At 33.6% G+C, this 27,868-nt stretch overlaps 1 protein-coding gene across 7 annotated transcripts; it reads left to right on the top strand.

The window, feature by feature from the left end:
- The first annotated feature begins 19,657 nt into the window (after positions 1-19,657).
- On the top strand, positions 19,658-27,564 carry LOC137820817 (diacylglycerol kinase 1). Of its 7 annotated transcripts, none has more exons than XM_090297506.1 (14): positions 19,767-19,920; positions 20,599-20,643; positions 20,919-21,126; positions 21,253-21,375; positions 21,495-21,623; positions 22,102-22,187; positions 22,925-23,048; positions 23,521-23,569; positions 23,773-23,855; positions 24,316-24,380; positions 25,252-25,323; positions 25,653-25,740; positions 25,875-25,991; positions 26,914-27,564. In XM_090297506.1, the coding sequence occupies exons 2-14, from the start codon at positions 20,606-20,608 to the stop codon at positions 27,235-27,237; spliced, it is 1,506 nt and encodes a 501-aa protein (XP_090153632.1). In that variant the 5' UTR covers positions 19,767-19,920; positions 20,599-20,605; the 3' UTR covers positions 27,238-27,564. The 7 variants fall into 7 exon arrangements, 3 of the variants coding, with proteins under 3 accessions (XP_068481198.1, XP_090153632.1, XP_068481190.1); XM_068625089.1 differs by having other exon boundaries at positions 19,912-20,258; XR_016517539.1 differs by lacking the exon at positions 19,767-19,920 and adding an exon at positions 20,083-20,258 and having other exon boundaries at positions 24,102-24,380; positions 26,914-27,421.
- Positions 27,565-27,868: the final 304 nt, after the last annotated feature.

The raw sequence follows: 27,868 nt of genomic DNA, 5'->3' as shown, positions 1-27,868 counted from the left end.
TTAATATTGTTTACTTTTATTATGATTAATATACCTTATATTTATGTATATATACACCGTGTTATTGATGTAATTTTTTTCTTTAATATTTATAAAAATTAATAATAGAATATTTTTGTTTTTAGAAAAATAAAATATCGTATAGCTATTATTAATACAATTATCTATTTTATAAACAATTAATTAATTTGTTTTTTCATTTTAAGTATTAAATAAATATTCTTTTAAAAATAATCATTACATCATTTTCTTAAAATTATTTTTACAAAATTATGTATATATATATATATATAATTCAATTATTTTAATATTTTTTTTACTAAATTATATATTTGAATGGACAAAGTTATCCAATTATACGACTACGTCTACGTCTAGTTCTCTTAATCAACACTATTTAAGATCATTTATTAACAATTTTCAGATTAAAGTTTATTTAAAGCGTTTGAGCACAATTTGATTTTATTTTCTTTGTGAATATATTTTGAAAAACATGTTATCAATCTCGTACTCTAATTGTTTGAAAACTTTCTTATACAAACCTTGAACTAATCAATAGGTCTACAATCTCCTAATTTTGTATGATGACAAAAATTATAGGAAAATAACTTATATATTAATAACAAATTTATAATTTCAAGCATCAACAGAATATAGATATAACATGACACATGTTTAAAACAACCCATTTTTCTTTTATTAGTATTTTTTAAGTTATTTTCTTGGTATTTTTCTTTCTCCCCATTTTTGTCATTGTTAGAAATCTTTTAAGGAAGGACGTTAGGGAAGTGTTTTTGGACAAGTTATGTCCTTTATTTTGAACTCCTCTCTCCCTATTTGACATCATTAAAGAAATTGTGTTTGGGGAAAGGTCTTATCCATCACTTAGTAATGAGGTGATTTCATAGGGTTGAATCACTTAGACAAGAAATTTATTCTTAAGATTGGGAAAATCTGATTTTAAGGTTTCCTCTAAATATGATTATGATTTGAAACCTAAGAATAAAATATTCATAAAAGACACATATGATTGGAAAATGATAAAATTGGAGCATATAACATGAATATAAACAATATCATATAGCATAAATATCAACAATATTAAAGCAAACAATTAAAGCATTGTAAACATATAAACTTAGAGTAAGATAATCAGAGTAAAAAGAATATAGACTATAAAGAACATATGCACTTATGGAATGACTCTTGTGCGTCTAGTGCAAATGTATGCATACAAAAGGAATACATCTAGTCTAAAAAACAATTGTCATTGTACATAAATAATATCATAGTCTAATTTATAATTGAAAAAATGTATGTACAAAACTGTAAATATTAACGTTTAAGCCACTAGACAAATACGTGGAATTAACTTATATGGGCCAATGAACTTGGGAGGTGATGAATTATTTGATTTAATGGTTCTGTCTAGAATCTCGAAAAGTTAGCTCACCTTTGTGTTATTTTTTTAACCTATCATGATTTTAATACTAGAATAAATGATTCTATAGGAGCAAATGTTGGTGGGAACTTGTAGATTTAGTTTATCTCTTTATTTTCATTTATATATATATATATATATATATATATATATTTGAGATTTTAATATAAACACATAGTAAATACTATAATTTTAAAATTATAGTTTATAATATTAAAAAGTTATGTATGTGTGTACATATATATATATATGTTATAGAGATTACATATAAATTAAAGTGAAGATAATTAATATGGAAAGGATATAAAAAAAAAATATAAGGATTGTATGTATTGTTACAAAGATACACTAATAATATAAAGTCTAGAGACAAATTAGATAAACCTCGGAAAATAGAGTGTGGTGAAGTGAGTAACATGTTGGCAATCTGTTGGGATTCCAAGGTTCATAAAGTACTAAAATTGTGTGTGAAAACTATATTGTCAAATTGTTGTGACATCGTATCATAATTGAGTGTGATAACTATATTGTTATTATTGTGTATCGATACTCTTAAATTATTGTTATAACAATATGTATAAATATGGCACAAAAATATTTATTTGTGTATATTTTAAATTTACTTGAAAAGTCTTGAATGAAATAAGTATGTGGTAAAAGTATGTGTTCTGAAATAAGTTTGTAACAAAGATAATGTGTTGTGAAATTTATTTATGATTGGTATATGTTGTTAAATATTATAAAAAAAAGTTGATGTGCATAAAGTTATTTGAAATGATTGATGTCAAGAGTAATATGTTTAAAAGTTCTATTTAAATATAGTTGATAAATAAATTTTAAAGTAAAGATGAGTTTTACTGATTATAATATTATTTAATTTCCAATTGTCTTATCATTATCATCTTAATTTTTTTGTTGTATGATTCTTTAAAAGGTTATACAAAAGTTATAAATACGAAAGTTTAGTGATAAGTAGAACAATCATCCTCATGATTTATTTTCAAGTAAACTCCAACATGAAACCAAGAAAATTTACAAATAAAAAATTAAGTTTTAGTATGTTTCATACTTCATCTTGAAAACATGAATCTTCTGAGTGTATAGAATTTTCCATCTTTATTTGGAAAAGATTCAAATTTTACATTAATGATATGTTTTATGTAAATAAGGGGTAGAGATGTCCAATCTAATTTCTTTGAAGTTCCATAATCATGAAACTACGGTGTAAAAATTTATTTGAAAGGCATACATTAGATAAGAAATTATTTGAAGATAAGATCTAAGGTTTAAATTTTAATATTAAATTTCTACATTTTAAGATATTATTAATAAAATATGTTATGAAAAAATAATTATCAAAGTAAGGATATATGTTTTGTTTCTTTTGAATTTAAGTTTGTTGAGATAAGATCAATATAATCGATTTTCACATCCTAGACATTATTCGCTTTGGAGTTTAAAACTCTCTTATCACAATTTTATTGTTATAATATGTCTCGAAATGTTAACAAGATAAAGTATATCTAAATTGTTCGTGACATCCACTCCTAACTAATTTGTTAAAAATACATATTATTCTTTTTCAATAAAGAAACAAATTTATTTCACGTATTCATATATAACTGTTCTTAGAAGAAGAAATTATAAAATGATAATTAAAGAAAGAAATGTAATAACCAAATAAAAATATTAATCCACCATGGTCTTACATAAAGAAAGTTTGATGAGTTGAAACATTTGGTGAATACCTAACACTGTCTACGACATATGCAGACTTGAGGATTAAAATTGCAAAAACCAATTGCTCTCGCTCCAAACATATTTGGACAATCAATATAACAGTCCTCATCACAGTAATCATACAACTTTACGTCACAGATCTTTCCCTCTACCACTTTCATTGGCCCTTTACTTTCTGCAAAAAAACAAAAATATGTATAAAAAAACACAACAATCTCTTAAAGAAAACATTGGACTACCATGAACAATATAAAAGCAATGCATACCAATCCCAATAGAAAGAAGCAGAATGAACAAAAGTGGAAATGTGAGCTTCATATGGTAACTCAATTCTTCTTCCTTGAATGCAATACAGAGTAGATTGATATGAAGTTATGACAAGAACTCTATATATACACGTACAAATGAGACAATACAATTCATTTGATTTAATGTAATTATAAATCTATGAAATTTTTTATTATTTATTTATAGTAATTATTAATACAATTATCTATTTTATAAATAAATAAATAATTAATTTTTTTTTACATTTTAAGTATTAAATTACTACTCTTTTAAAAATCATCATTACATAATTTTCTTAACATTATTTTTACTAAATTATACACACATATATATACATAAATTCTATTGTTTTAATATATTTTAATATATTTTTTACTAAAATATATATTCAAAATTATATCATTTTATTGTAATAAAAATAAAAATATATTCTATTTTTTGTTAATATATATATATATATATATATATAAATACACATTTTGTTATTGATGTAATTTTTTTCTTTAATATTTATAATAATTAATAATAGAATATTTTTAGTTTTAGAAAAAATGAAATATCTTATAGCAATTATTAATACAATTATCTATTTTAATAATAAATAAATAATTTGTGTTTTCATTTTAAGTATTAAATAAATATTCTTTTAAAAATAATATTTACAAAATTTTCTTAACATTATTTTTACAAAATTATGTATATATATATATATAAATTGAATTATTTTAATATTTTTTTACTAAATTATATATTTGAATGCACAAAGTTGTATATTGGTTCACCCTATTACAGGGCTATGTCCAGCTCTCTTAATTACACCATTTAAGATCATTTATCGACACAAGTTTGCAACACCTCTCCAAGCAACAAGTATTCTACACATCTCCAAGTAACAAGTATTCTACACTTCTCAAGATAACAAGTATTTTACACCTCTCTATGTAACTGTTTTACTCTCCCCCTGAGACTAAGACCTCTCAAAAAGTGAGAAACACTCTCAATTAGAGAACAAAAATGGAAGCGCACAGGGTTAGCTTCACATGGTGAAGTATTTATAATGTAACAATCATTCTCATAAATATGAATGATAAACAACATATATGAAATATACTCATGGAAAGACTATACACACTTAGAATATAAATTTGCTATGTAAGCTTTGTAATTTTGTGTCGCGTGATTGTGTGTGTCTTCTTCACCTTCAAGGTCTTCAGATTATGACTGTTGAAACTTTGATTCTTCTCTTGTTCACATAGAAGATTGATGTTGCTTATGAAAGTACTTTTATCTGTTTGATCCTTCTGCGTCTTGAAATTTAAATGTAATTTGATTTATTTCTTCTTTAGTCTCAAGTGTGAATGTTGATACTTTAATAATATAATCTTTATTATTAGATATCATATCCTTCATTATTGTGTATTGTTCATAATCTTTTTTTGTGTCAGACACTGAATATGACAACTTCTGTTTTGATTTGATTTTGTGCTTCTTTAGACATATGAAACAATTTGAATTGTTTTCTTTTAGATATCTGATGTCAATGTTAATCCTTTAATACTTGTGACTTATTCTTCAATCATATCTATGTCATGTTGTATCTTCTGTAAATGTAGTAGCACTTGATAAAGAAACTTTAGCTTTGTAGATATTTGCGCATCTTTGCACTTTGGATTTCTTTTTGTAGTTGTGGTTGTGCGAACATTGATAAATATACTTGAAATGCTTGAATCACGTTCTTCACTACTTCATTACGTACTCCTTCTTTGAATAATTTCCTTAATCAAATGAATAATAACGTTGTACTGAATCTTCATTGTATTAGACACTGATTTTGGAATGTTCTGATACAAGGTCTAAGTACTTATTTGTTTTATGATTATCCTTTAGATTTAATCAATTACACACGATGTCTTTAGACAATGACTGAATGACACTTTAATGCTTTGATCTCACTAATCTTTCTAATCAGCTTCATGATCTCTAATAGTCAAACGTTGAGTATGCAAACTATGGATTTTACTTGGCGTCTTGATAATCCTAAAATACATTTAGAAACATTTTTTGAAACTTAGCAATCAAAATAATATCTATATTAAAGCATGGGTATTGTTGAAAACAATATCATAAATTATTTCTAAATTATCAAATCTTTCTATTAATTCTCAAATATAAATTCAAAAACAATACCAATAATTTTTAGATTAAACTTAATTTAAAGCGTTTAAGCACAATTTGATTTAGTTTGTGATCCTGCTTGTTGACCAGAGCGCAAGAGCCTTGCCTCGTCAAAGGTGTCTTCCTCTGGATCGGCTTTGCACCACGCTAGCTTCCGTCCTTCACACCTCGATTCACCTCAAGAACCTGCAAAAGACAGAGTGGCGCCGCTGCGGCCGATCGCGCTCCGACGCTCAAGTCAGTGACGGAACCACCAAAACTCTAAGAGAGAAAACTAAGAACTCAAGGAACCGTGCAAAAACTCTCTCAGCGTACTCAAGTATTCTCAAGCGTAAAGAAGTGTTCTAAACGCGCGTACCTCAGACGTTCGTTAGAATCCCTTATATACCTGTGCACTTTCTCTCTCCTGACAGTTACACCTCTGGACACGTGGCTCGCATCCAGCTGTACACGTGTCACCATCTGGAGCGTCCTCTGCTTGAGCGTCACTTCTTACTCTTCAGGCTGTTCGACTAAGTTACCCATGCAATGAGCAACTCGGCGTATAGCTGCCTTGGAGCGCGATCTTTTTTGTGTGGCAAGTGCGGGGTGTCACCATGCACACCTTCTCTGTGGTCTCGCCGGCCGCCATCATGATCTGCTTCACTTGCTTCACCGTGCATGTCCTAGTAAGCTGTTCCCTGACCTCAACCTCTGGCTAGCTAGGGAATGATCATCTGATAACTTCATCCTTCGCACTCGTGCTCCTTGAAAGCCTTGAACAAGCTTTCCTGATCTTTCGGCGATGTCCTCCTCTCGGCGATCTTTGATCACTTGGTCGCCCTGCTCGCATACGGCGACGACAACACAAGCCTGGTGACCGCCAGTTTAGATATGCTAGAGATCGGAGCACGCCAACTTAACGACTACACGAACTCCCCGATGTGCTTCCCTTCTGCCAGCCAGGTGTTCCGCTTAACACGCCTATTTTATCTCTTGCTGCCACGTCATCACTCCCGACTACCTGGTCGGTACACAAGCCCCCCAGTCTTAAGCGGAGACTTGTCCAGCGAAAAGACTAAGAGGTCACGTCACTGTCGATCTACGTGGCTCTGGTGCAGGTTTCCGTACATCCGTACCCTCTGTTTTCTGACGCTCCACCAACTTCCTTTCCCATCGCTAGACACGTGGCTTCATCAACGGTTATCTTCAATTGACGTTTGCGCTTCCAGAAACGTTCGAAAAAACCCTTAAACCCTTTCGTTTCCACTGTTTCATCACTTTTCTGCATTCTCACACGTTCTAAGTTTTTCTCTGCGAACCCACGAAGCTTCTCAACTCTCTCAACCTCCAACTCTCTTCAACGCTCATCCGATCACAAAAAGGTACCTCTTTTACTTCTTCTGTTGATATTTGTTGCATCTTAACCGATTCGCACCATCCATTATCTATCTGGTGCATACGTTGTGGGTTGTTTTTTCCTTTTCTCCCTTCTCGTAACTTAAGGCTTCGTCTTCCATCACGTTCATCCCAACGAACTCTTGTCCGTTCGCTCTGTCTTCTTCGTTCTCAATCGAGTCGTTCTCTGTAACCTTTGTTCATCCCTTTCATTTTCCTTTGCAGTTCCTGCGATGGCTCATACAAAATTCACTGCGAACCCTCCTTCTTCGTCGCGAAACCCTCCACCCCAAGCGCGTAGGGTTGCTCCTGGGGCAAATCCTCCGCCAGCGCGTAACCCACCACGAGCATCTAGCGCTCCTTCTACCCAGGCTGAGAGGCCTGCAACTTCTCACGCCAACCCCGCTCAGGAACTCCACCAGTCGCCAGAGGAGCCTCCATTCCTACACAAGACTATAAGAAACTCTACCCGTGGGCCACCCCAACTTTGCTGAAGGAGACCTCTTCAGTAAACTCTGCGTTGGCGGTGCTACGGTTGAAGAAAGGGGACGAACCCAACCTCTCGTTCCACAAGGAGCACGACGACAAGTTAATGGTGCTGCCTTGCCCTCCCGACGTGCCAATCTGCACGGATGACAAGGAGAACAACGACGAGTTGTTCTGCTTCGTTTACACCACTCTATTCAAGAAGGTGAAACTCAGGTTTCCCTTCACCCGCTTTGAACGAGAGCTACTAACTGAGCTCAACATTGCCGCTGCCCAGCTCCATCCCAACAGCTGGGCATTCGTGAGGGCATTTCAAATCATGTGCGCGCACTTGGGACTACCAGCCTCGGTAGACGTTTTCCTTTTCTTGTTCGAGGCCAAGAATCTCGGAGACCGCCCTTAGGTGAGCTTAAACGGGATTGTTGGGAGATCGATCCTCTCAATCTTCCAGCAATCCTACAAAGACTGGAAAGGAAAGTTTGTCCAAGTGCGTCAAAATGATCAAGACCCCTCGCTGCTCGATGGCTTCCCCTTGTATTGGGTAAACAAGGGGAGCAAGGATTCCAAAGAAAACTTCAGAAGGCCCAGAAGTCCTGACAACATGGGCGAGTTGGACAAGGACCTCTGCCTTTTCTGGAAGAGGGTGGCTGATGCCCACATTAACTTTCCTACTTCTTCAATAATCACCTTCGAATTCCTCGAGGGTCAACTCGAAGCCCACATCGGTAAGCCCCACCTCACCATCAAATTTACCAACTTAGCATTTTTCTCCGTTCTACTTTGGCATTCCGTTATTAACTTATGCGCTGCTTGTGTTATCCCTGTACAGACATGCTTGTATCTTTTGCTTCTGTTTTAATTGCTCACCTACTTTTTTACCTTGTCCAGATAACATGTTGGGAAAAGGCAAAATGGCTGAATTGAGGGCGATCGCCCGAACTCACAAGCTGGCGGCGGGCTCCCAAACCGTGCCCAACTCGGTAGTGGAGATCGCCGTCGCCCAAGGCAAGACTCCTCCTCAGGGTGCGACTTCTTCTGGGGTACTGCCCGCCCCTCAGAGGAAGAAACTTATCTTGAGGAAGCCCAAAAGGAAAGCCCCCCAGGTGATTCAAGAAGATGAAGAGGATGACGAGGCGACTGAAGATGGCCTCGTCACCAAAAGAACAAGGGTGGCGCCCTCTTCACCACCCGCTCTCCCAACACCAACGCCGCCCTCTCCTCTAGCTCCAACACCACCAGTCCAAGCAACTCCCTTGGCTGTCGCGCCCCCTGTGGTTGAAGGCAGCGAGCCTAATTTCATTGAGAATCCTCCAAGCGCCTCCACGCCATTTGTATCTGCTGGAGAGGGTCCTCCTTCAACCACCTCTATCGCTGGGGCTGCACCAGAAGGAGATGAGGGTGGCCATAACTCGCCAATCCTGATAACAGAATCTCCGACTTCACCACCACTCCAAGAAGCCCCCCTCGCCCTACAAACTCAAGAGGGTGGTGGTGAAAGTCAGTATCAAGCTCCTCCAGCACCTCCACCGGCAACAACCTCAAGTCGCCCCTCTTCTGTCGACGAGGCCTTGAGGCCCTTCACGGCCAAGCTGAAAATGATGGCAGAGGATCTCTCCTTAATCGTAACAAAAGCTGTGGAGGAGTCCAACAAAAGGCTTCGGGACGAGAACTCAACGCTCCAGGAGGAGAACCGCCTGACAAGGATTGAGGCAGAAAAACTGTCTTGCAACCTGATGGTGGCAGAAATTGATCACTCAAGGGTGGAGGACGCCATGAACGCTGAGCTAAGGGGCGCACGAAAGGAGGCCTCCGACCTGCGCCAAAAACTGCACCTCCTAGCTCAAGAGAAAATTGAGTTGGAGAGTAAGCTGGTACCCTACAGGCTCAAGGTGGCCAACTTGGAGGCATCAATGAAAGCAGATGCAGCCAAGGTGGAGAACCTTGAAAAAAGGTCAGCAGATCGGGAGGTCCTCCTCGGGAAAGTCGAGAAGGAGAGGGATGACACCATGGCTGAGCTCGCCAAGGCTCAAGAGGAAAACAAGAAGATCGTTGCAGAGCTGGCCCAGGCGCGGGACAAAGGCAAAAAGGTTGTTGAAGACTTTGCTCAAGCTCGCGGGGAAACTGAAGAGCTGAAGAAACGAACTGATGAGCTGGAGAAACAAACCGAAGAGCTTGAGCAAAACTCCGCCCAAGTCCTTGCCGCCGGGTTCGACGCCGCTTTGGAGCAAGTCTCGTGCCAATATCCCGAGCTCGATCTCTCCATGGTGTCAATATGCAACGAAGTGGTGGATGGGAAGATCGTTCCCTCTGAAGATTAATTGTCTCCCTCCATCACTTTGCTCTTTGAAAACTTGGCGCTTATTTCTGTTTTGTAAAAACTTTACGTGTAATTTTTCTTCTTATGTATTTGAACTGACATTGCTTTACGTAACTCCTTCTGCTTTTTGCACCTCGTCTTTCTGTTTACTTCGCATTCTTTAACCTTCATCTGCTTTCTTACTCGCTGTATGGTTGATCAACTTATCTGGTGAAACTTGCTTAAACAAATCAACCCAGCGATACTCCGGGCTCAACTGTTCACTCACCGCTTTGAACTTGAGCAAACCGTTAATCTTATAACAATTTATTGAACTGTTAACTCAAAGTAAGACTTGAGAAACTTATTAACCTTCAAACGATGACATTTAACGGAACTTGCAAACTTAAGGCAATTAGTTACTTACTATGCAGCAGGCTTTAACTTAAACTGGTATCACAATGCAGTTTACCTGATCTGCCCAGCAAGGTTAGCCTTTACTCCTGTCATCGCCTGGAATTCTTCTGATCGTCATAGGGTTCCAGCGATGTAAGCTTTCTTTGCTTTCATATCTTGGCTTTTGTTCCCTCATCTGAGGGGTAGAGGCGCCTTTCGGATCCTTCTCTACCTCCCTGAGTTTCAGAACAATAAGCCGGATAGCGAGGTGTTCTTTTTAAACCTACCTTAGCCATCTTTTAAAACTTTTTCCACCCTTCACGCCATACCTGAACTCGTTCAAGACGAGAAGGATTTTATCTTGCCTGAACTCACTCTGAGGTGAGAAGGACTTTATCTGGCCTGAACTCGCTCGACGGCGAGAAGGACTTTATCTGGCCTGAACTCGCTCGACGACGAGAAGGACTTTATCTGGCCTGAAATCGCTCGACAGCGAGAAGGACTTTATCTTGCCTGAACTCGCTCGACGGCGAGAAGGACTTTATCTTGCCAGAGCTCGCTTGACGGCGAGAAGGACTTTATCTTGCCTGAACTCGCTTGACGGCGAGAAGGACTTTATCTGGTGCCTCAACTTACCCAGGGTGTACATCTCCTCCCCCCTGGATGCACTGAGGACTTTTTCTCGCCTCCAAACGCACGAGAGCACTGAGGTCTTTAGTCGTCGCTGGTGCCTCCGATCACCGAAAGACGATGAGGACTTTAAAACTTTAACTGATGCCGCCAATCGCCGAAAAGCGATGGGGACTTTAAAACTTTTTCTTAGAAAGCATGCAGCATAACTTTAAACTTGCCTTGAATCACGTACGAGTGATAAGGTCTTTTTCTAAAACTTTCGAAACAACAAGCATGCAATCTTAGGAACTTTAAACTTTGAAAACTCTTCTTTATTGGGTGGCCTCATTAAAAACCCTCCTTAGGGAAAAAAGAGTGCCCCCTTCAAACTGTTTTAACAGAAAGCTTGCAAATCTCTTCATGTTCGTTTTTACTTACAGAGCTTTAACTGTAATATAACTTGAGGTGTGTGGCGTTCCAAGTGCGAGGAATCGCCCCTCCTTCCAATGTCTCTAAGCGGTAGGCGTCGTTCCCGAGCGCCTCGGTTATTCTGAATGGTCTTGTCCACTTAGGCAATAACTTGTTATCTATCTCGTACTGGTGGGCCTTCCTCATCACCAGGTCGCCTTCTCTAAACTGCCTTGGCATCACCTTCGAGTTATACCTTCGTTCAATCCTCCTTTTCACTACCTCGGCCTTTACCCTTGCCTCCTCCCTGACCTCATCCAGGAAATCCAGATTCAACCTTCTTTCTTCGTTCGAGTCTTCCGCTACAAAGTTCTGGAATCTCGGCGAGCTCTCCTGGATTTCCACTGGAATCATTGCATCACATCCATAAACCAAGCTAAACGGGGTCTCATGAGTTCCTGACTGCTCGGTGGTATGGTACGCCCAAACTATGCGGGGTACCTCCAATATTCTGTAATCGGGTGTTACAGAATCAACTGAAATCATTACAGAGTAATCCTATTCCACTTCTCTCTTGAATAACCAAAGCTCAAGTTCAATCTCAAAATGCTTTCAAAACTCTTTGAAAAAACTCAAATATGTTTTTCTTTCTTGTTGTTTGTTATAAAACATTAACAAACTATTTATATTATTCAAATCTTGGTCAAAGCATTTAAAGCAGGAGTGTATTCATTTATGAAATCAATTAAAGCTCTTTTAACCAACAAAACTATTTTCTGTTAGGATTCCAAACAAACAATCGATTGAAATAGCGAATCAATCGATTGTTTGGGTTTGACAGCAAGTCAACCATCCAAAACAATTTTCAAACTTTTTCAAAAACACCTAAGTATAAAACATGTTTCGACAAAACAACAGGTTGTTTTTCACTTAGTTTGAAAAACACTTTAATCTTAAAAGATTTGAAAACACTTAAGCTTTAGATTCAACAAAGAGTGGATTACAAATATAATCTACCCCAGATCCTATTCTAAAGCACCTCAGCAACAACAAGCACATCCAGCCTTCCATCAAACACAATAGATTTGGATTCTTCAAAGCTTGAACACACTTGATTCAACAATATGTTTGCCAAGATTGTTTGTATCATAAGCTTTCTTAGATTAAATTCTAAAGCTTGAATGTGTAATATGTAGTGGAGGTTGTTGTAAATGATGTGGAATGAAAGTAAGAGAAATTCTAGGAGAAAAAGGATTCAAAAGAAACCTGAAATTGGAGTTGAACGAAAGCTACCATTTTGAATATCTTATATAGTGCTTGAGGAGTGCATTCTATTATGTTGAGTGAATGCATTAAAATTTTGAAAAATAATTTCTCTTTTTAGAATTTTCTTAGTGAAACCTTATTCCTCCAGAGAATATTAACCCGAGAGGGCCAATTTTTGAATTCCTCTTTTGGAATTGTGTGAATTAGGTTTGGCTTGAGCGAATTGAAATGCATAACTTTTAAGAACAATTTTCATTGAGCATATCACCATTGGCTTAGAGAATTCATACCCGAGAGCAACCCTTTCTTCTAGTGATATTTCGTTTTAAACGCTCTTGATTTGGCTTGAGTGAATTTCTTTGAAGAGTAGATCTTCATTCTTGATGAGAAATTGACTTAAGCACTTTGAGCTAGGCTTAACTAATTGTCGTCAAATTGAACAGAGGATTGTATGATCAGTCTGCCTGAGCGCTATGTGTTAGGCTGAGCAAATTGTGCAAAAATATTTTTTCTAATTTTTTCAAAAAATGTTTGCATTTGGCCTAACCCTTACTCTTTATTTCGAGTCAATCCTTTCTTTCTTTTGCCAAGGTTTTCAAGAACTTGATTTTTCTTTTAATTACTTCCACTCCTTTCCCTTTAGTATTCTTTTATTTCCTACAAAACATGAAATCACACAAAATTACAAAAATAAAGAGAATTTTGAGTTGCCTTTCAATAAGCGCTTGTTTAACGTCATTAGTTGGACTCATGTCTTCTGATTTTTTATTGTTCTGAAAAAAGGTGAGACTTGAGTCTCCTTTTTCTCCCCAACTTCTAATTTTTGCCTTTTGAATTTTTCTAAAAGAATTTGCTTTGACAATGCATGTTGTCTCACCTTCATTTGTGATTATTTTAAATTAAGTCCCTTTAGGTTTTGGTGTTGCATATTTTTTCATAGATCCACCATAACCTCATCATCTGACACTTGTAGCTTTAGCCTTCCTTTATCAACATCAATCAGCATTCTTCCAGTTTGTTGGAAAGGCCTTTTAAGGATTAAAGGTACTTCTTTACATTCTTCAATATCCATGACCACAAGGTCAACAGGGAATGTGAACTTATCAGTCTTGACCAGCACACTCCCATTAGTCATTCTTAATATCTAGTCGACTTCATGGTCACTCGTCCTATCTTTTTCATTAGAGATAAGGGAAAAAGGTTTATACTAGCCCCTAAATCTTACAATGTTGTATTAAAATGGTTGTTGAGAATGATAAGAATTATATGAATTTGAGGTCACAAATTTGAAATGATATGTAAACAATTGTTTGAGTTATGTATTAAATCAAGAAACTTATATTATAACAAAAATCTCCTTATTTTATTGATAATCCAATCACATAATTGATGACTTAATTTCGGAAAGTTTACCGATTCAGAAGTAATAATTTGTCCCTAAGGACGAATAGAACTCATAAGGAACAATTATTTTAAAATCTCAATGTATAATATTCACTAAATATCAAAAGATGTGCTAAAGTTTGATTGAAATGTTTTTGGTATCATAAATTTATGTGAGAAATTAAATGAAAACAAAGTAAACTATTAAAATAATTCAATTGAGAAAATTGGGATTGAGGTTAATCCTTCTCACTCGTTTGTATTTTCAATGAATAAAAACATATTATACTCCAACTTGATTGGCATTGATATACATATAAAAATCATTCACATCGATTCCTTGCATATAAAATTATTAAGATTGTTGATAAGTGTCAGATTTCAGTAATATTTCACATTACAATATAGACACTTATGAATATTAATTGATAAAATAACTATAATATAATCCTTAATTTATGAATTTATACCTTTTTACATATTTTGTGATTTTAATTTGAATAAGAATGATTTATTCCCAAATTTGTGTTTATTTCAAGATTTTAGGGAGGAATGGGGATGAAAGGGCAAAAGGTGAATATACAAAGCTAAAAAGGGAAAGTTGGAATGCACCAACATTCACCCAAGCTCGCCCAAGCTAGAAGTCCCCAGAGGATCTCGCCCAACGAGCCCTATCTCACCCAAGCGAGATCACTCTAGTAACGTTGGGCCTTTTTTCATGCAACTCGCCCAAGCGAGCCCAATAACGTCCAGGTGAAAAGTCACTTAGCCTAAGCTCAACTAGGTTAAATATGAGGCTTGAGGCACAACTCTAGACATCATTAAGTGGATTGAAATCCAATTGGGAGAAAAAAGATGTTAGAAACTCTAGAGGAGGCATCCGTCAAGGAGAAACATCCTGGATCTTCTTTTCTTGTTTCCCATACTTGTAATAGCCAACATGAGTGACTAATTCTACCATTTGGGATTGGGAGTCTATTCAAACTCTTGTGTATTGAGCTGATATTTAAGTATAATATTTTGTTCTTTATTGATGATTGGTATTGTCATTTTATTTGTAATGTTTGTTTCTATGGTCTAGATTCTTAGATTTGATTGGAAAGTACTTCTAAGTTTCTGACCCAAATGAAATGCTTAACATATTTAAATGCTACGAATAGATTTGAAATGTTAATTGTTATCAACGTCTAATCGTAATGATAAGAAGTTATATATATATATATATATATATATATATATATATATATATATATATATATACGAGGAATAGATATTTAGGAGACTCTCTTAATAATTTTGCATGCGAGGAATCAATATAAATTACCTTTATACAGACATCAACATCAATCAAAGGATAGAATATTACCATGGTAATCAAAATAAAAAAGACTAAGAATGATTAACCCCAATCCCAATTGAACCAACAAACTCTTTGACTTGTTTTCTTTTTAATTATTGCAATCATAAAAAACTCCCAACAAACTTGATTATCTTGTTTTCTATTTAGTGAATATTTTACTTGATTATTCAATGTTCCTTGTGGGTTTGATATCCGTCATTAGGGACAAATTATTACTTCTAACAACACAATGCACTTGTCGTAAATCAATCCTCAATTGTCTCTTAAATATTGATTCCTCACATATTTATAAAAACATTCTTATCATCAAGAACATATGTTATAAAGCAATTAACATTGTAAATTTATTCCTAACTTTCATATATGTTAAGAATTATCATTTAGGTCAGATACTCATAAGTACTTTCTAGTAAAATCTAAGGATCAAAATCGTGAATAAAGATTCAAGCTTTAAGAATAAAAAGATAATACCAATATCAATCAAGAACAAAATATTATAAATAAATATCACCTTAATACATAAGAGTTTAAATAAATTACTTTCAATCTCAAAGGGGAGACTTAGTCACTCATATTGGCCATTACAAGCATTGAAAGCAAAAAAAGAAGATCCAGAGTGTTTCTCCTTGACGGTTGCCTCCTTTAGGGTTTCCTATCTCTGATTATCCTCTCTTCTCCTTTTTACGAATCTACTTCACACCCTTATTTAACCTAATTTTATGTAGGTTAAGTGGCATATCGCTCAAGCTAGATATTTCTTGCTTAAGCGAGTTTCATGATAATAAAAACCAACTTCACTAGAGGAAACTCGCTTAAGCGAGTTTGAGTGAGTTCAGGGCAAGTATGGGCGAGTCCTTGGCGAGTTTTCTCCAAATAGCAAGGTTTGCCTCTAGAGTGATCTCGGTTAGGTGAGTTTGCTCTAGAGAGAAAGTTTGTCTCTCGAGTGATCATGTTTGGGCGAGTTTGAGCGAGCTCTAGGAATTTTAAATGCCCTAACTTTGTATTTTCTCCTCTTCCCTAACTTTTTTATTCCTCTTTTAGCCTTTTATCTCCATTTATCCTAGATTTCTGAAATTAGCATAAACTTGGGAATAAATAGTTCTTATTCATCTCATGATCCAAAAACATGTAAAAAGATTCAAATTCCTAAATTTCAGGTTGAATTATAAATTTATCAACAATTAAAATTCATAAGTGCCTATCTTTTTGCATAAAATACCACTAAATTATGACCCTTATCAATAACCTAAGATATCATGTAGTGAGAAGTTGAGGAGGGAGTTCCACATCATGACATGTATAGATATGCGACTTGAGTTGTAATGAACTTACCTTAATCCATTACTCTTAGGTTCACTTTTTAACCTAAGTATTGGTTTAGATTAGATACTAGTCTCTAGTAGAACATACTTAATACGAATTTCCTAAACACATGAGTTGATATTCCATTTCTTGAATATCCTTTAATGTATGAATTCATGTGTGGTTTATATGGTTTTGTATGTTTTTGTTTGATAGAAATGAACTGTTTGTGCATTGTAAAATTTAATGTTTGTTTACATACATTTGTATTATATTAAAAATTCATTTCAATATTTTTGTATGTGTTTTGTATGGTTATCTCGTATGACTATACTATGTATAGAGTATATGCATCTACATGTTCTAGAATCGTAATTGAAAGAGACTAAGAAATAGTATAAATTATCTTTTTGAAAAACATGAATATGTATACATATATTTTATTATGTTTAGTTTTCTTTTGAAATACTAATTATTTTGTAAAGATTCTCCGTTATACTTGTAGTAGAGTAGATAGTTTTGTAAGACCGCTATATAAAAACTTATATGGTAATTAAGAATTGATTCTTACTAATAATTAAGAGATTTTTTGGTTGCTTTTACTCATTTTTTATTTTTTAAATTATAATTTTTTTGGAGCAGATAGAAGATTAAGGTAGGAAAATTAGCTTTTCTTTATGGACAAATTATATTAAAGTTATGTATATTTTGAGTAGAAACATTTGAAGCAACGTGTAAAATTATAATAGTAAAATAGTTCTATCATAATTTTTCTTGAATAAATAGTAAAATTAAATTATCACTTAATGATTGTTATTATTTAATATATAGGCATACTAGTGTGTTAAATTTTATAGTAATACATTATAATATATTACACCTTTTATAGAAAAAAAAATATCACTTTAGGAGGGAGCAACTAACGTGTCAATACCTTTTTGAAATAAATGAGACCACACGCATGGCAGCATTTACTGTGACGGCGTCTAGCAGGTGCAGCCATTGCAAGCGCGTACAAAAGACTATTTTTGAAAAATTGAAACACGTGTGGACCCATCTCAAACTCTCTTCGAACTTTCCATTTAGGGTTAAAATTATGACCAATAAAAATCCAGGATTTGCTTAATAGAATATAATCAACATTTAATAATAATAATAATTCTGATTTATTGTTTTAAAAAATATGGAAAATTTAATAGTCATACATTTATTATCATTCAATAATAAGTTATTAGAGTATAATTTCCTTTCTTATACTCTAATTTTTATTTAATTGGTTTTTATGCTCATAATTGAATATGAAATAAAGAGGTATATATTATATACACTTTTTATAAGCGACTCTTCTCTTTTGTTTAACTATTATAGTGTTCGTCATTTGCATATTATTACTTTATTTAAAGCTAATTTTGAATAATATGGAATTTTATATTTTTTTTAAGAATTCAGTATATTTTAAAGTGAATTGGGTTTTATTTTGAATTATTTGGATTTAATTTAATATTATGTGTCTATTTAAAAATAATATTCAACAATTATATATTACAAATAAAACTTCTTGTATTAATTCGTTCATAAGTGATAAGTATTCTTTGATATTAGTTATTTTTAGATAAAAATCTCTCAAATATTTTTTCTTATTGTAGTACTTTTAACTAATATCCTTCATTATCTTTTCAACAAGTTATTCCTGACTTAAGATGAGACAAGTAAATTGTTTTTGTGATCAATAAATCACAAGGTTTGCTCACTACAGAGGAGTTGCGTCTTTTGGACATTTACAAAGTTAAAAATTTTCTCCTAATTTGCTAAAGATTGAATGCAAATTGTGTTCTTACAAAAATTTAAAGGCACAAAATTGTTCTTCTCTTTGAAGCATGTCATTATATAAGTTTGAAGAATGCAATTGTTGCATTTCTTTTCTTCTTTTGTCTTTAAGTAGTTTTGAACTCATTTTAATGTTTTCTTCCTTTTCTTTTATCATTTGTCGATTTTGAGCTTGAGCCTTGAAAAACATTTGATTCACTTCATGTAACATTAATTGTCCTCTTCTTCACACAATTTCCCTGATAGTTGACAATATTTATCGTCCTTGGTAGTAGAAACTTGTGCACCAAACTATAGTAAAAGTGAACATTGTATTAGATAGATAGTTATGTCTGAAACATGTTTATGTTAGGATAGTTGTTGAATAGTGCAACTTTAGTCAAACTTAAGAGATCTTGATGCTGACTTATCTTGAGTGTGGAATCTCTTTACAAAAGACGTTGAAAACATTCTTGCAATACAAACTTAAAGAAGTATTCCTTATGTTTACACTAGCTTTAAAATATGTTAGCATTTATCACTTTATGTTCATCAACACCTATCAAACAAAATGAAAAGTAAGTTGAATGTTTTGTCTTTTGTTAGACAAAACATTTGCACTTACATAATCTGTTATTTTTCTTTAACATCTATACATACATGTTCACACACCCATATGCATAGACGGACACACACATATACGTACACATACACAAAGTTGTATTTTGAAATGCTACATGTATATTCTCTAGTGGATTATATTATATTTTCTCATGCTCTTAAGTGGTTGTTACACTTGTTTCAATGAGTTTTATTATTTTACAGAATTTTTTTATTTTTTATTTATCATTACAATCTTATTCATCTAAATTGAAAATTTATAAGAATAATTAATTGAAGTAAAATTAATTCATAATTACTATTTATTTTTAAAAGTAAACACTAGTCCAATCAAGCTAGACACCAGTTCCACTGCTCAAATAGTCTAATCAAATCTAAGTAAAAAATAAATACCACATAATATAAAATAAGTAGCATCAATAACTAAATTTTGTGAAAAAAAAAATATAGTACAAAATTTATTAACTTTAATGATAATTACTTTAATTTTTATTTGTCCAATATACTAATATTTTACTCTCCTGTGTTTTCCTTTTATTACATTACATTTATGTCTTTTTTATACACAGAAGAGAAAGAAAACAAAAGGAAAAAAAGAGTTAGGAAATTTCCACCTCACACAATTCCGTTGGAGCGTGGGCCCCACTCCTAAAAGACGAACTCAACAATCAATAAAGCCACTGAAACCGTGGCCTGACGTGGCAAACCCTCGCAGTAATCTTTCATTGTTTGAAAGCCTCCATCTTCCTCTGTCACATTCAACCTTCACCTTTTCGTCTATATAACCTTAATCGTTCACTGCAATAATCACCCTTCACGTATCTTCTCTTCGCGCACTCCATAGAAATCTTCTAAGGAATCTCCTCTTGCTTCGTAGCTAAACAAACCAAACGCGCTTTCTCTGGATCGCTCTGAATATCTCGTTACAAAAGCAACTCATCACGCTTATACGGTACCGTTTCGGTAAGGCATCTTCTTCTTTTCTCCTTTTCAAATATCTGCGCACTGCTCACATACGTTGCGTGATGCCTGTTCGTACTACTGCTGCAAGGTCCTGTTTGGAACTCCGAATAAATTAGCTTTTGTTTTCGCTTTTGCCGAATCCGGTTCCTTGAAAAGTTCAAGTCAAAGACAGTTCGTTTGTTAAAAGTTCATTCTCTTTGTTGTGCATGCTTGCTTTGCTTAACTTTGCTGCGTTCGCCGAAGTGGCAAAACGACACGCGTGATTATCTTTCGTGTCGTTTAAGGGAAATGGTGGCGAGAGATTACAAGCGTTCGTTTTTTCGTTTCCTCGTTAGGAGGTGGTGGTGGATCGTCATTACCGTGTTGCTTTTGCTTTGTTTATTTCATTTTTTATTTTTCAACTTTCTAATTTTTTATTATTATTTTTTTTTCTTGAGCGCGTTAGGATGCTTTTGTTTTTTAAATTACTTTGAAAATTTACATGGAAAAACGTTGATTCAGCTCCCTCAGTGCCTTTTCGGTATTGGTTTTTAATTAAAATTAGAATTTCACTTTCTTAATTCCTACGGAAAATAAGTTAAGTGAAACTCTAGTCTTGTTGGAAAAATATTTCGTTTTTGTTCCAATTTATATACTTAAGAAATATAATATATTTTGTTGTGTGACAAAAATACGCAGTTGTGAAATGGCAATGCGTGATGGTGATTACTCTAGAAAGTCGAGGTAGTTTTGTACTTCTAATTACATATTGATGGATCGTCATTACTGTGTTGTTTTTGTTTTTAATTACTTGAAAATTTATATGGAAAGAACTTATATACAACTCACAAGTGATTTTTAGTATTGTTTACCAAACAGAATTGTAAACTAATAGCAAAAGTTTTGCATTAGCATCATAAATTGGGTGAAATTTCAATTATTAAAGAACGTTACATAAAAGTCTTGTTGCATTTTTATATTGAATTTGAATTTTTTCTTTTGGTGATAAAAATATGCAGTTGGGAAATACCAATGGGTGATGGTAGTTATGATAGAACTTTGAGGGAGTTCTGTATTCCGGATTACATATTAGTGTCTGGATCTGAACGAAGAAATGTCTCGCATGTACCTGCGTGCCCTGTGATTGTTTTCATAAACTCCAAAAGTGGTGGTCAGCTTGGAGGGGAGCTTCTTGTTTCCTATAGTACACTTCTTAACAAAAACCAGGTAAACTGTTTTTTCCTGTTTTGTCTTTTTTTTTTTTTTTTTCAAGAGGGCACATTATGTTAGTTTTTTTTTAGGGTGGGACAACCTGTTTGATGGAAAGACAATTTAATCTAACTTATGTATCAGGTTTTTGATTTGGGAAAAAATGCTCCGGATAAGGTTCTGCAGAAGCTTTATGCTACTTTGGAAACACTCAAGCACAATGGGGATAATTTTGCAGCAGAAATTCACAATAGATTGAGAATAATTGTAAGATGATTGCTATGCTGTAATCTCTGACTTGTAGCAAGGATGAAGATTCGAGTTGTTATAGTTTAATTATCTGATGATTTGATTAGTATTTGTTTCTAATGTATTCTGGAAAACAGGTTGCCGGTGGAGATGGTACTGCTAGCTGGCTTCTTGGAGTTGTATCTGACCTTAAATTACCTCATCCTCCACCAATTGCAACGGTGCCATTGGGGACGGGAAATAATCTTCCCTTTGCGTTTGGATGGGTATTTTATTTAACTTTCTATTCGGTCTGCTGAACTATTTGAATTTCATTTATGATTACTTGGATCAGTTTTCGTTTTGTTTATGTTCTTACTAATGAGCATGTCGATCTCAATTCGTGTAGTTTGACTAGTTATAATCACATAGATCAGTAGTAATTTTTGTTTATATTTTTATGGTCATTTTCTAGTGTGAATCTTATATGTCAAATTGCAACGCTAATTCTAATCGGATGCTTTGATTACAGTGGTACAAGATATGCCTGGTTGTTTACAGGATTTTTTTTCTTGGACATTTTCCAATGTACATCAATTATCAATTTATTGCGTGTGGGTGTTCTATAACTTTTTATAAAATATTAATAACCCAATACATTAGGAGCTACCTTCCTTTTTAACCAGGGTCAACTGCAAGGTTTTGTTCTTTGATATAAACAGTGCATGAGTTGTACATGTGCTGAGCATGATTTACTATTTACAGGGAAAGAAAAATCCAACCACGGATCTTCAATCAGTGACGTCATTCCTAAAGGATGTAAGATTGGCAAACCAAATGAAAATAGACAGGTATCTACTCCTTTTATTTGAATTTTCAAATTTGTTGAAACTTCTTACGTGCACCTGCATAAATGTATACTATATTCAATATATCGTTGCTGAAAACATTCAGTGGAAGTTTGCTTTAAATGTCTAGAAATGTTCTGGCTTCAGAAGTTGCATGAGCATTTGTAAGACTTGTGTCCGAGACATGTGAGAGACTACTGCGTGTTTTGATGATAGGCTTCAAGTATTTTTGCATTTGTATAGTATACGTTTTTTTGTCTCGTATTAAAGATACCCTTCCTTGTCCTCCCTTATTTTACTATAGTCAATTCAACACTAAGGTTTCACGATATGATGTACTTTAAAAGAAATGAATATGGATTTTTTTTTTTCCTTCAGCAGTAGCATTGTTGATTTCTCTCAGAATAGTAGAGGTCTGGACCGAAATTAGGCATGTTGTGCAATTGGTTATGTTTTTAAGGGTACAACATATCATGTATTGGGTTTATTATGCCATTAGTTTATTTTAAGGTTTAACATTGTTGATTGCTTTAGATTTTAACGATGTTAATTTTACTTCTATTAACCTTGTCGCCTCCTGATCAAATATATACCTGTTAGGATATTGGCTGCTCTGTTTTCCTCTACATCCTGCATTTCCATGTAGGAGCTTGTACAGAAGAAGAACATGACATATGTACCATCTTTTATTAGTTATTTTGCAACTGAATAATTCCTATCACTGCTAATTTTTTTTACAGCTGGCATATTGTAATGAGAATGAAGGCTCCAAAAGAAGGTTCATGTGACCCTATTGCTCCCCTTGAGCTGCCTCACGCTATGCATGCATTTCATCGTGTCTCTTCAACAGATAAGCTTAACATGGTGAGTTATATGTATTTTTTAATGAAAGTAAAGATGCTTGTGAAGCAACAGAGTTCTTAATCATTTGATGAAAAATAAGTTAATATTTACTATTATGAATTTCTTCTTTTTATCAAAAAATTAGGCAATTTCTGGCTCGCTCAGAGTCAGAAACATGACTTATGATTCACCACCATCAAATAGTTGTCATCCTTCATTTGGACACTGTATAAAATGTATGGTATATAGACCTTTTAGAGTGTCAAAATACAATTAGAATAGATTACTATGGCAGGCATATGATTTTAATGATTATCTTGTAATCACATGAATATAAAAGTGTTAGAGAAGTGATTCATTATCGAATCAGGCAACTGCAGTGCTAAGCTTTTATTTCTTTAGTTTTTCTTCTTTGCAAGTCCTTGATATTTTCATATACTGTAAGGAGTCTGGGCATTCCATGCATGCTTATCAGTGAATTGTCTGTTTACAGGACGGTTACCACACTTACCGTGGAGGATTTTGGAACTACTTTAGCATGGGTAAGAAGATCAGACATGTCTTTAAACTGTTAGGGTGGGGGTGGCAAGTACATTTCTGTGTGTACATTAGAAAAAAGTTTTGATCTGCAGAAGTTGCGTAACCACAGCATTGCCTCTGGGGAAAAATAAAGTTTGAGTTTTATAGCTTTTGTACTCGTGCAACCAGAAAGTAAGCCCTAAAATTGTGTATGTGTTTTATGCAGGAATGGATGCTCAAGTATCTTATGCATTTCATTCTGAGAGGAAGTTACATCCAGAAAAATTTAAAAATCAGTTATATAATCAGGTACCAAATTGCTCAATATAATATATGCTATGTTGGAGCGATACATTAGCTCTACTAGATATTTGGGTATTATAGCTATCCAAGCTCAATATGATTTTCTGATAAATACAAAATAGGTATAGATGGTGGTAATAAATTTTCAGTGCATAAACTCAAAATCTAATAGCTTTTAGCTTGTCATCCTTTTGCCAAATTAGCTGACATTTTATAGCTGACATTTTCAATTGTTTTCCTCTTCAACTGCAGTCTATTTTGAATGTCCTGGTCCTGGATATTCATTCAAGACAATTTTCAATTATAAAGTAACTGAAAAATTTGTGGAGGTCTTGAAAGCCGGTTCATATCATTTAATCAAATCAATAATAGATTTTGAAGCTATGGGATATGTTTGGTATAAGTTAGGGGTGAATCTTCGTACTAATAATTAGCCCTCTCATCATACCTTTCTTCTGTTAACCAGAGTGCCTATCTGAAGCTTGGATGTTCACAAGGGTGGTTCTTTTCTTCTCTGTTTCAATCTTCACGGTTAGTTACTAAAGCGGCACCAAGTTTATCTTTTGAGTTCATTTTGGCAAAAAATAGTACAATTGATTTATTCGAGAGCATTTACTAATAGCATTTTACTAAGTTGGGGGTTACAACCATTCTCGTGCAAGAGCTGAGGTTTGTTTGGTGTAAATAAACCTGGTTTTGTTCATACGCTGATGCTGTGTACTGGCAGCATTTACGTATTGTCACTATTGAGAAGATAAACATAAATTTTATTTTAAGAAAACGAGAATTGATCCAGTAGCGTGAAATTTCCCTTTTGCCTTGTCCATTTAAATTTTTTGACCAGTCCTCCACCTTAATTTCAACCAACAAGGTCTAGCACAGTTGTTAGATGATTGGATTCATTAAGCATGCTTTGTTAATCTCTTAGTTGAGAGAGGCAAAACACACTTTGGTAATCTCTTCTAAGAAAGAAATTGGTCTCCGTCTATAGGTTGGGGGAAAGCCTTGGTGCACATACAAAAAAAATGGTTTTAATTTCTAAATCTAGTATTTAATGTCGTTTTTGTTTATCCATTTAAGTTTTCTATACGAGCTCATTATAGTCAGGTCTATAATATGCTAAAGCCAAACCGTTCTAAGTTATGAAAATTTCCTCAAATATTTGCTTAAATACTTATGCTTCTTTGATACTAACTGAGAAAGTGATAAGCTGAATTTTAATATTGTTCAATGGCGATGCAATGCTTATGTCTCAAGTCAGTTTGTAGTTGTAAACAAGAAATGCTAGTTTCTGCTGGAATATTTCTGTTTTTCGTTGTCTTTTATTTTCTGAATTATACGGTGTTGAGTTTGCAATTTATCTTGTGGTAGCCTAATTCAAAATGAATAAATTTTGACACAGGAATATAGCTCAGCTAGCAAAGGTTAAGATTATGAAAAAAGGTCATTGGGAAGATCTCCACATACCTCGCAGGTGACACACTTTATGAAGACTCATTTTTCATTTTTATCCAATTTATTTTGGTAATGCAATTCAGCTTCCCTTAAGATTTCATACATAAGCAAATATCAGTCTCCTTGGATTTCTCTATTAAGATCTACTAGCCATAGATGTGAAAATCTCTTTTACATATTAAGCATTTCGTTTCTACCAAATAAAAGTATTCATATAAGGTATGTCTGAGAAAGGTAACAGCATAAGATGTAGGAATAATGCTGAAGAAGAAAGTAAACAAGACCTGTAACCTTGGTATAATTTTATGAATCTTCATAACTAATTCAAACGTTTAATTTCATATACAGCATTCGGTCTATAGTTTGCCTCAACTTGCCCAGCTTTTCTGGTGGACTCGATCCTTGGGGAAAACCAAATAGGAAGAAATCAATTTATGTAAGTGCCAAATTTCATCTCTCTGTTTCCTCACGTTCCAAGAATCTTGTAGGGAGCATACTTGTTAAGAACTTGGATATATTTATTACGTATGAGGATTCTGATAAAATATTCTACATAATTTTGCCTTTCAGAGGGACCTGACTCTTCCCTATGTGGATGATGGCCTATTTGAGGTAGTTGGTTTTAGAGATGCTTGGCATGGTCTTGTTTTGCTTGCACCAAATGGACATGGGACTCGTTTGGCACAGGTAGGTTTTATGATCATACCAGCTAGTTATTTTTTTTTCTTAGTATATAATATATATGATGGGAGAGCCTTAGACGTAATAAAAATGTTCCTTCTACTACTTCATTATATCTTGTTGTTTTTATGTTTTTCTACATTAACTTTTATAAATTTAATATGATATTTTATGTTTAGAAAAATTAACTTTTAATAGAAATAGTGAATAGGTATCAAAGTCACGTTTAATGTTTTAGTTATAAAAGATTAAAATGAATATTAAAAAAATAAAACAAGCCTTCTTAAAAATTAAAAAAAATATTAAATTTAAATTTTTAAAACACTTTTAGTTTTAGTTAACATTATTAACTTTTTTAATAGTTTAGTTAGAAAGATCCAATTAAGCATTTTAAAATATAGAATATTAAATTAAATTTTCAGCATTGAATATATTAAAACGAAAAAGATACTTACTTGATTTGACAAAATCTTTTGCATTTAACTGCAAAAGTTTGTACGAAATAATGAAAAACAACTTTTTGGACTTGTTTATTTTTATTTTTATTTTAAAAAAAATAATTATTTGAAAACACAAGGTATAGTAAAAATGAGATGACATTTTTATTAATTAAAGTGAAGAATTGAAAACATTTTATTAAATTAAACATATCCAATTTTCTTTATAGCGTTTTCTGGATAATCTCATTTTTTTGTAATAGAAAATAAAGAGAGAAAAGATTTTTCTAATGAAAAATAAAAACAAAAATGGAAATTATTTTTCCATTCCAAATGTAAATGGTCACTGTTAAACAAAATTTAAAACAAATAGAGTTGTTTTTAACTATTCCAAATTTTCTAGTGAGCAAATAGGGATTTAAACATGAGAACAAGCGATTTAAGTTCTCCTTTCTCTCTCCCTTATGTTCTATGTTGCTCTCACTATGCAGACAAGCAGAATCCGATTTGAGTTTCACAAGGGTGCAGCTGACTGCACATTCATGAGAGTTGATGGAGAGCCATGGAAACAACCCCTCCCAAAAGATGATGACACAGTTGTTGTTGAGATATCACACCATGGTCAAGTTAGCATGCTTGCCACCCCATTGTGCCGTTCTAAAAGTATGTATGATCCCTCCTCACCTTCCGTTGACCGGGAAGAAGATGATAGCAGTGATGATGAACTACAAGAAGATTGGGAAGAACGGCGCAAATTTGGTGCAGCTGATACATTCAAATATCCTGATGGAATTGATATAGCTCAAGTAAGTTAGTGTACAGAAAGGAATAACATCTAGCATTGATGTAAGTAAATGAAAGGGTAGAGGTAAATTTTTTCTGGTTTAGTGCATATAGTTTTCCTTACTCTTGCTTGTAATGTACAGATGATTTTGAATGAAATTAGTGTAATACATTTCATGGTAAATTGGAATGTTTGAGGATTTAATTTTTAGCCAAGATTAGTGACTCGTGATTCATGTCATGTAATCAACCTAGAATCGGGTATTGTTGTAATTGTTGGCTTACTTCTAGTGTATATGCATTTTAGGTATGAGTACATTTTAACCATTACAAAATAAATTCTTTCATCTCATTGCCAATGATGGAACATTGTTGATTCATGTTTACTCTTTCCATTCCTAGTTTCATTAGGGAATATTTTGAAAACAAAATATGGCTGAATCACTCCGAAGAGCTGAATAAGTTTTTTTAAACTTTTGATCTATTAGTTGGATGAATTGGTTCTTTTAAAAACTTTTGATTCATTACTAGATTCTTTAGAAAATATTTCTTCAAATTATGTTTTCTCACTATTAAAGAAACAAGATGATCAAAATAAAGAGATAGAGAGGTTGCACATGATTTTTTTTTCAACATTCGCATTTTTCAACACTATAATCAAAA

Source organism: Phaseolus vulgaris, chromosome 11 (genome assembly GCF_051622355.1).
Source record: "Phaseolus vulgaris cultivar YP4 chromosome 11, ASM5162235v1, whole genome shotgun sequence".
Classification (NCBI taxonomy): domain Eukaryota; kingdom Viridiplantae; phylum Streptophyta; class Magnoliopsida; order Fabales; family Fabaceae; genus Phaseolus; species Phaseolus vulgaris.
The sequence above is the reverse complement of the archived record's forward strand: the minus strand, read 5'-3'. Positions and strand labels throughout refer to the sequence as shown.

Bases quoted from the DNA above. Each gene is read 5' to 3' on its own strand.
- LOC137820817 (XM_068625089.1), top strand. From the start codon at position 20,209: ATGGTGGCGAGAGATTACAAGCGTTCGTTTTTTCGTTTCCTCGTTAGG. The intron at 20,259-20,598 runs GTGGTGGTGGAT...AAAAATACGCAG, and splicing joins TTTCGTTTCCTCGTTAGGAG to TTGTGAAATGGCAATGCGTG. The intron at 22,188-22,924 runs GTATCTACTCCT...TTTTTTTTACAG, and splicing joins AACCAAATGAAAATAGACAG to CTGGCATATTGTAATGAGAA.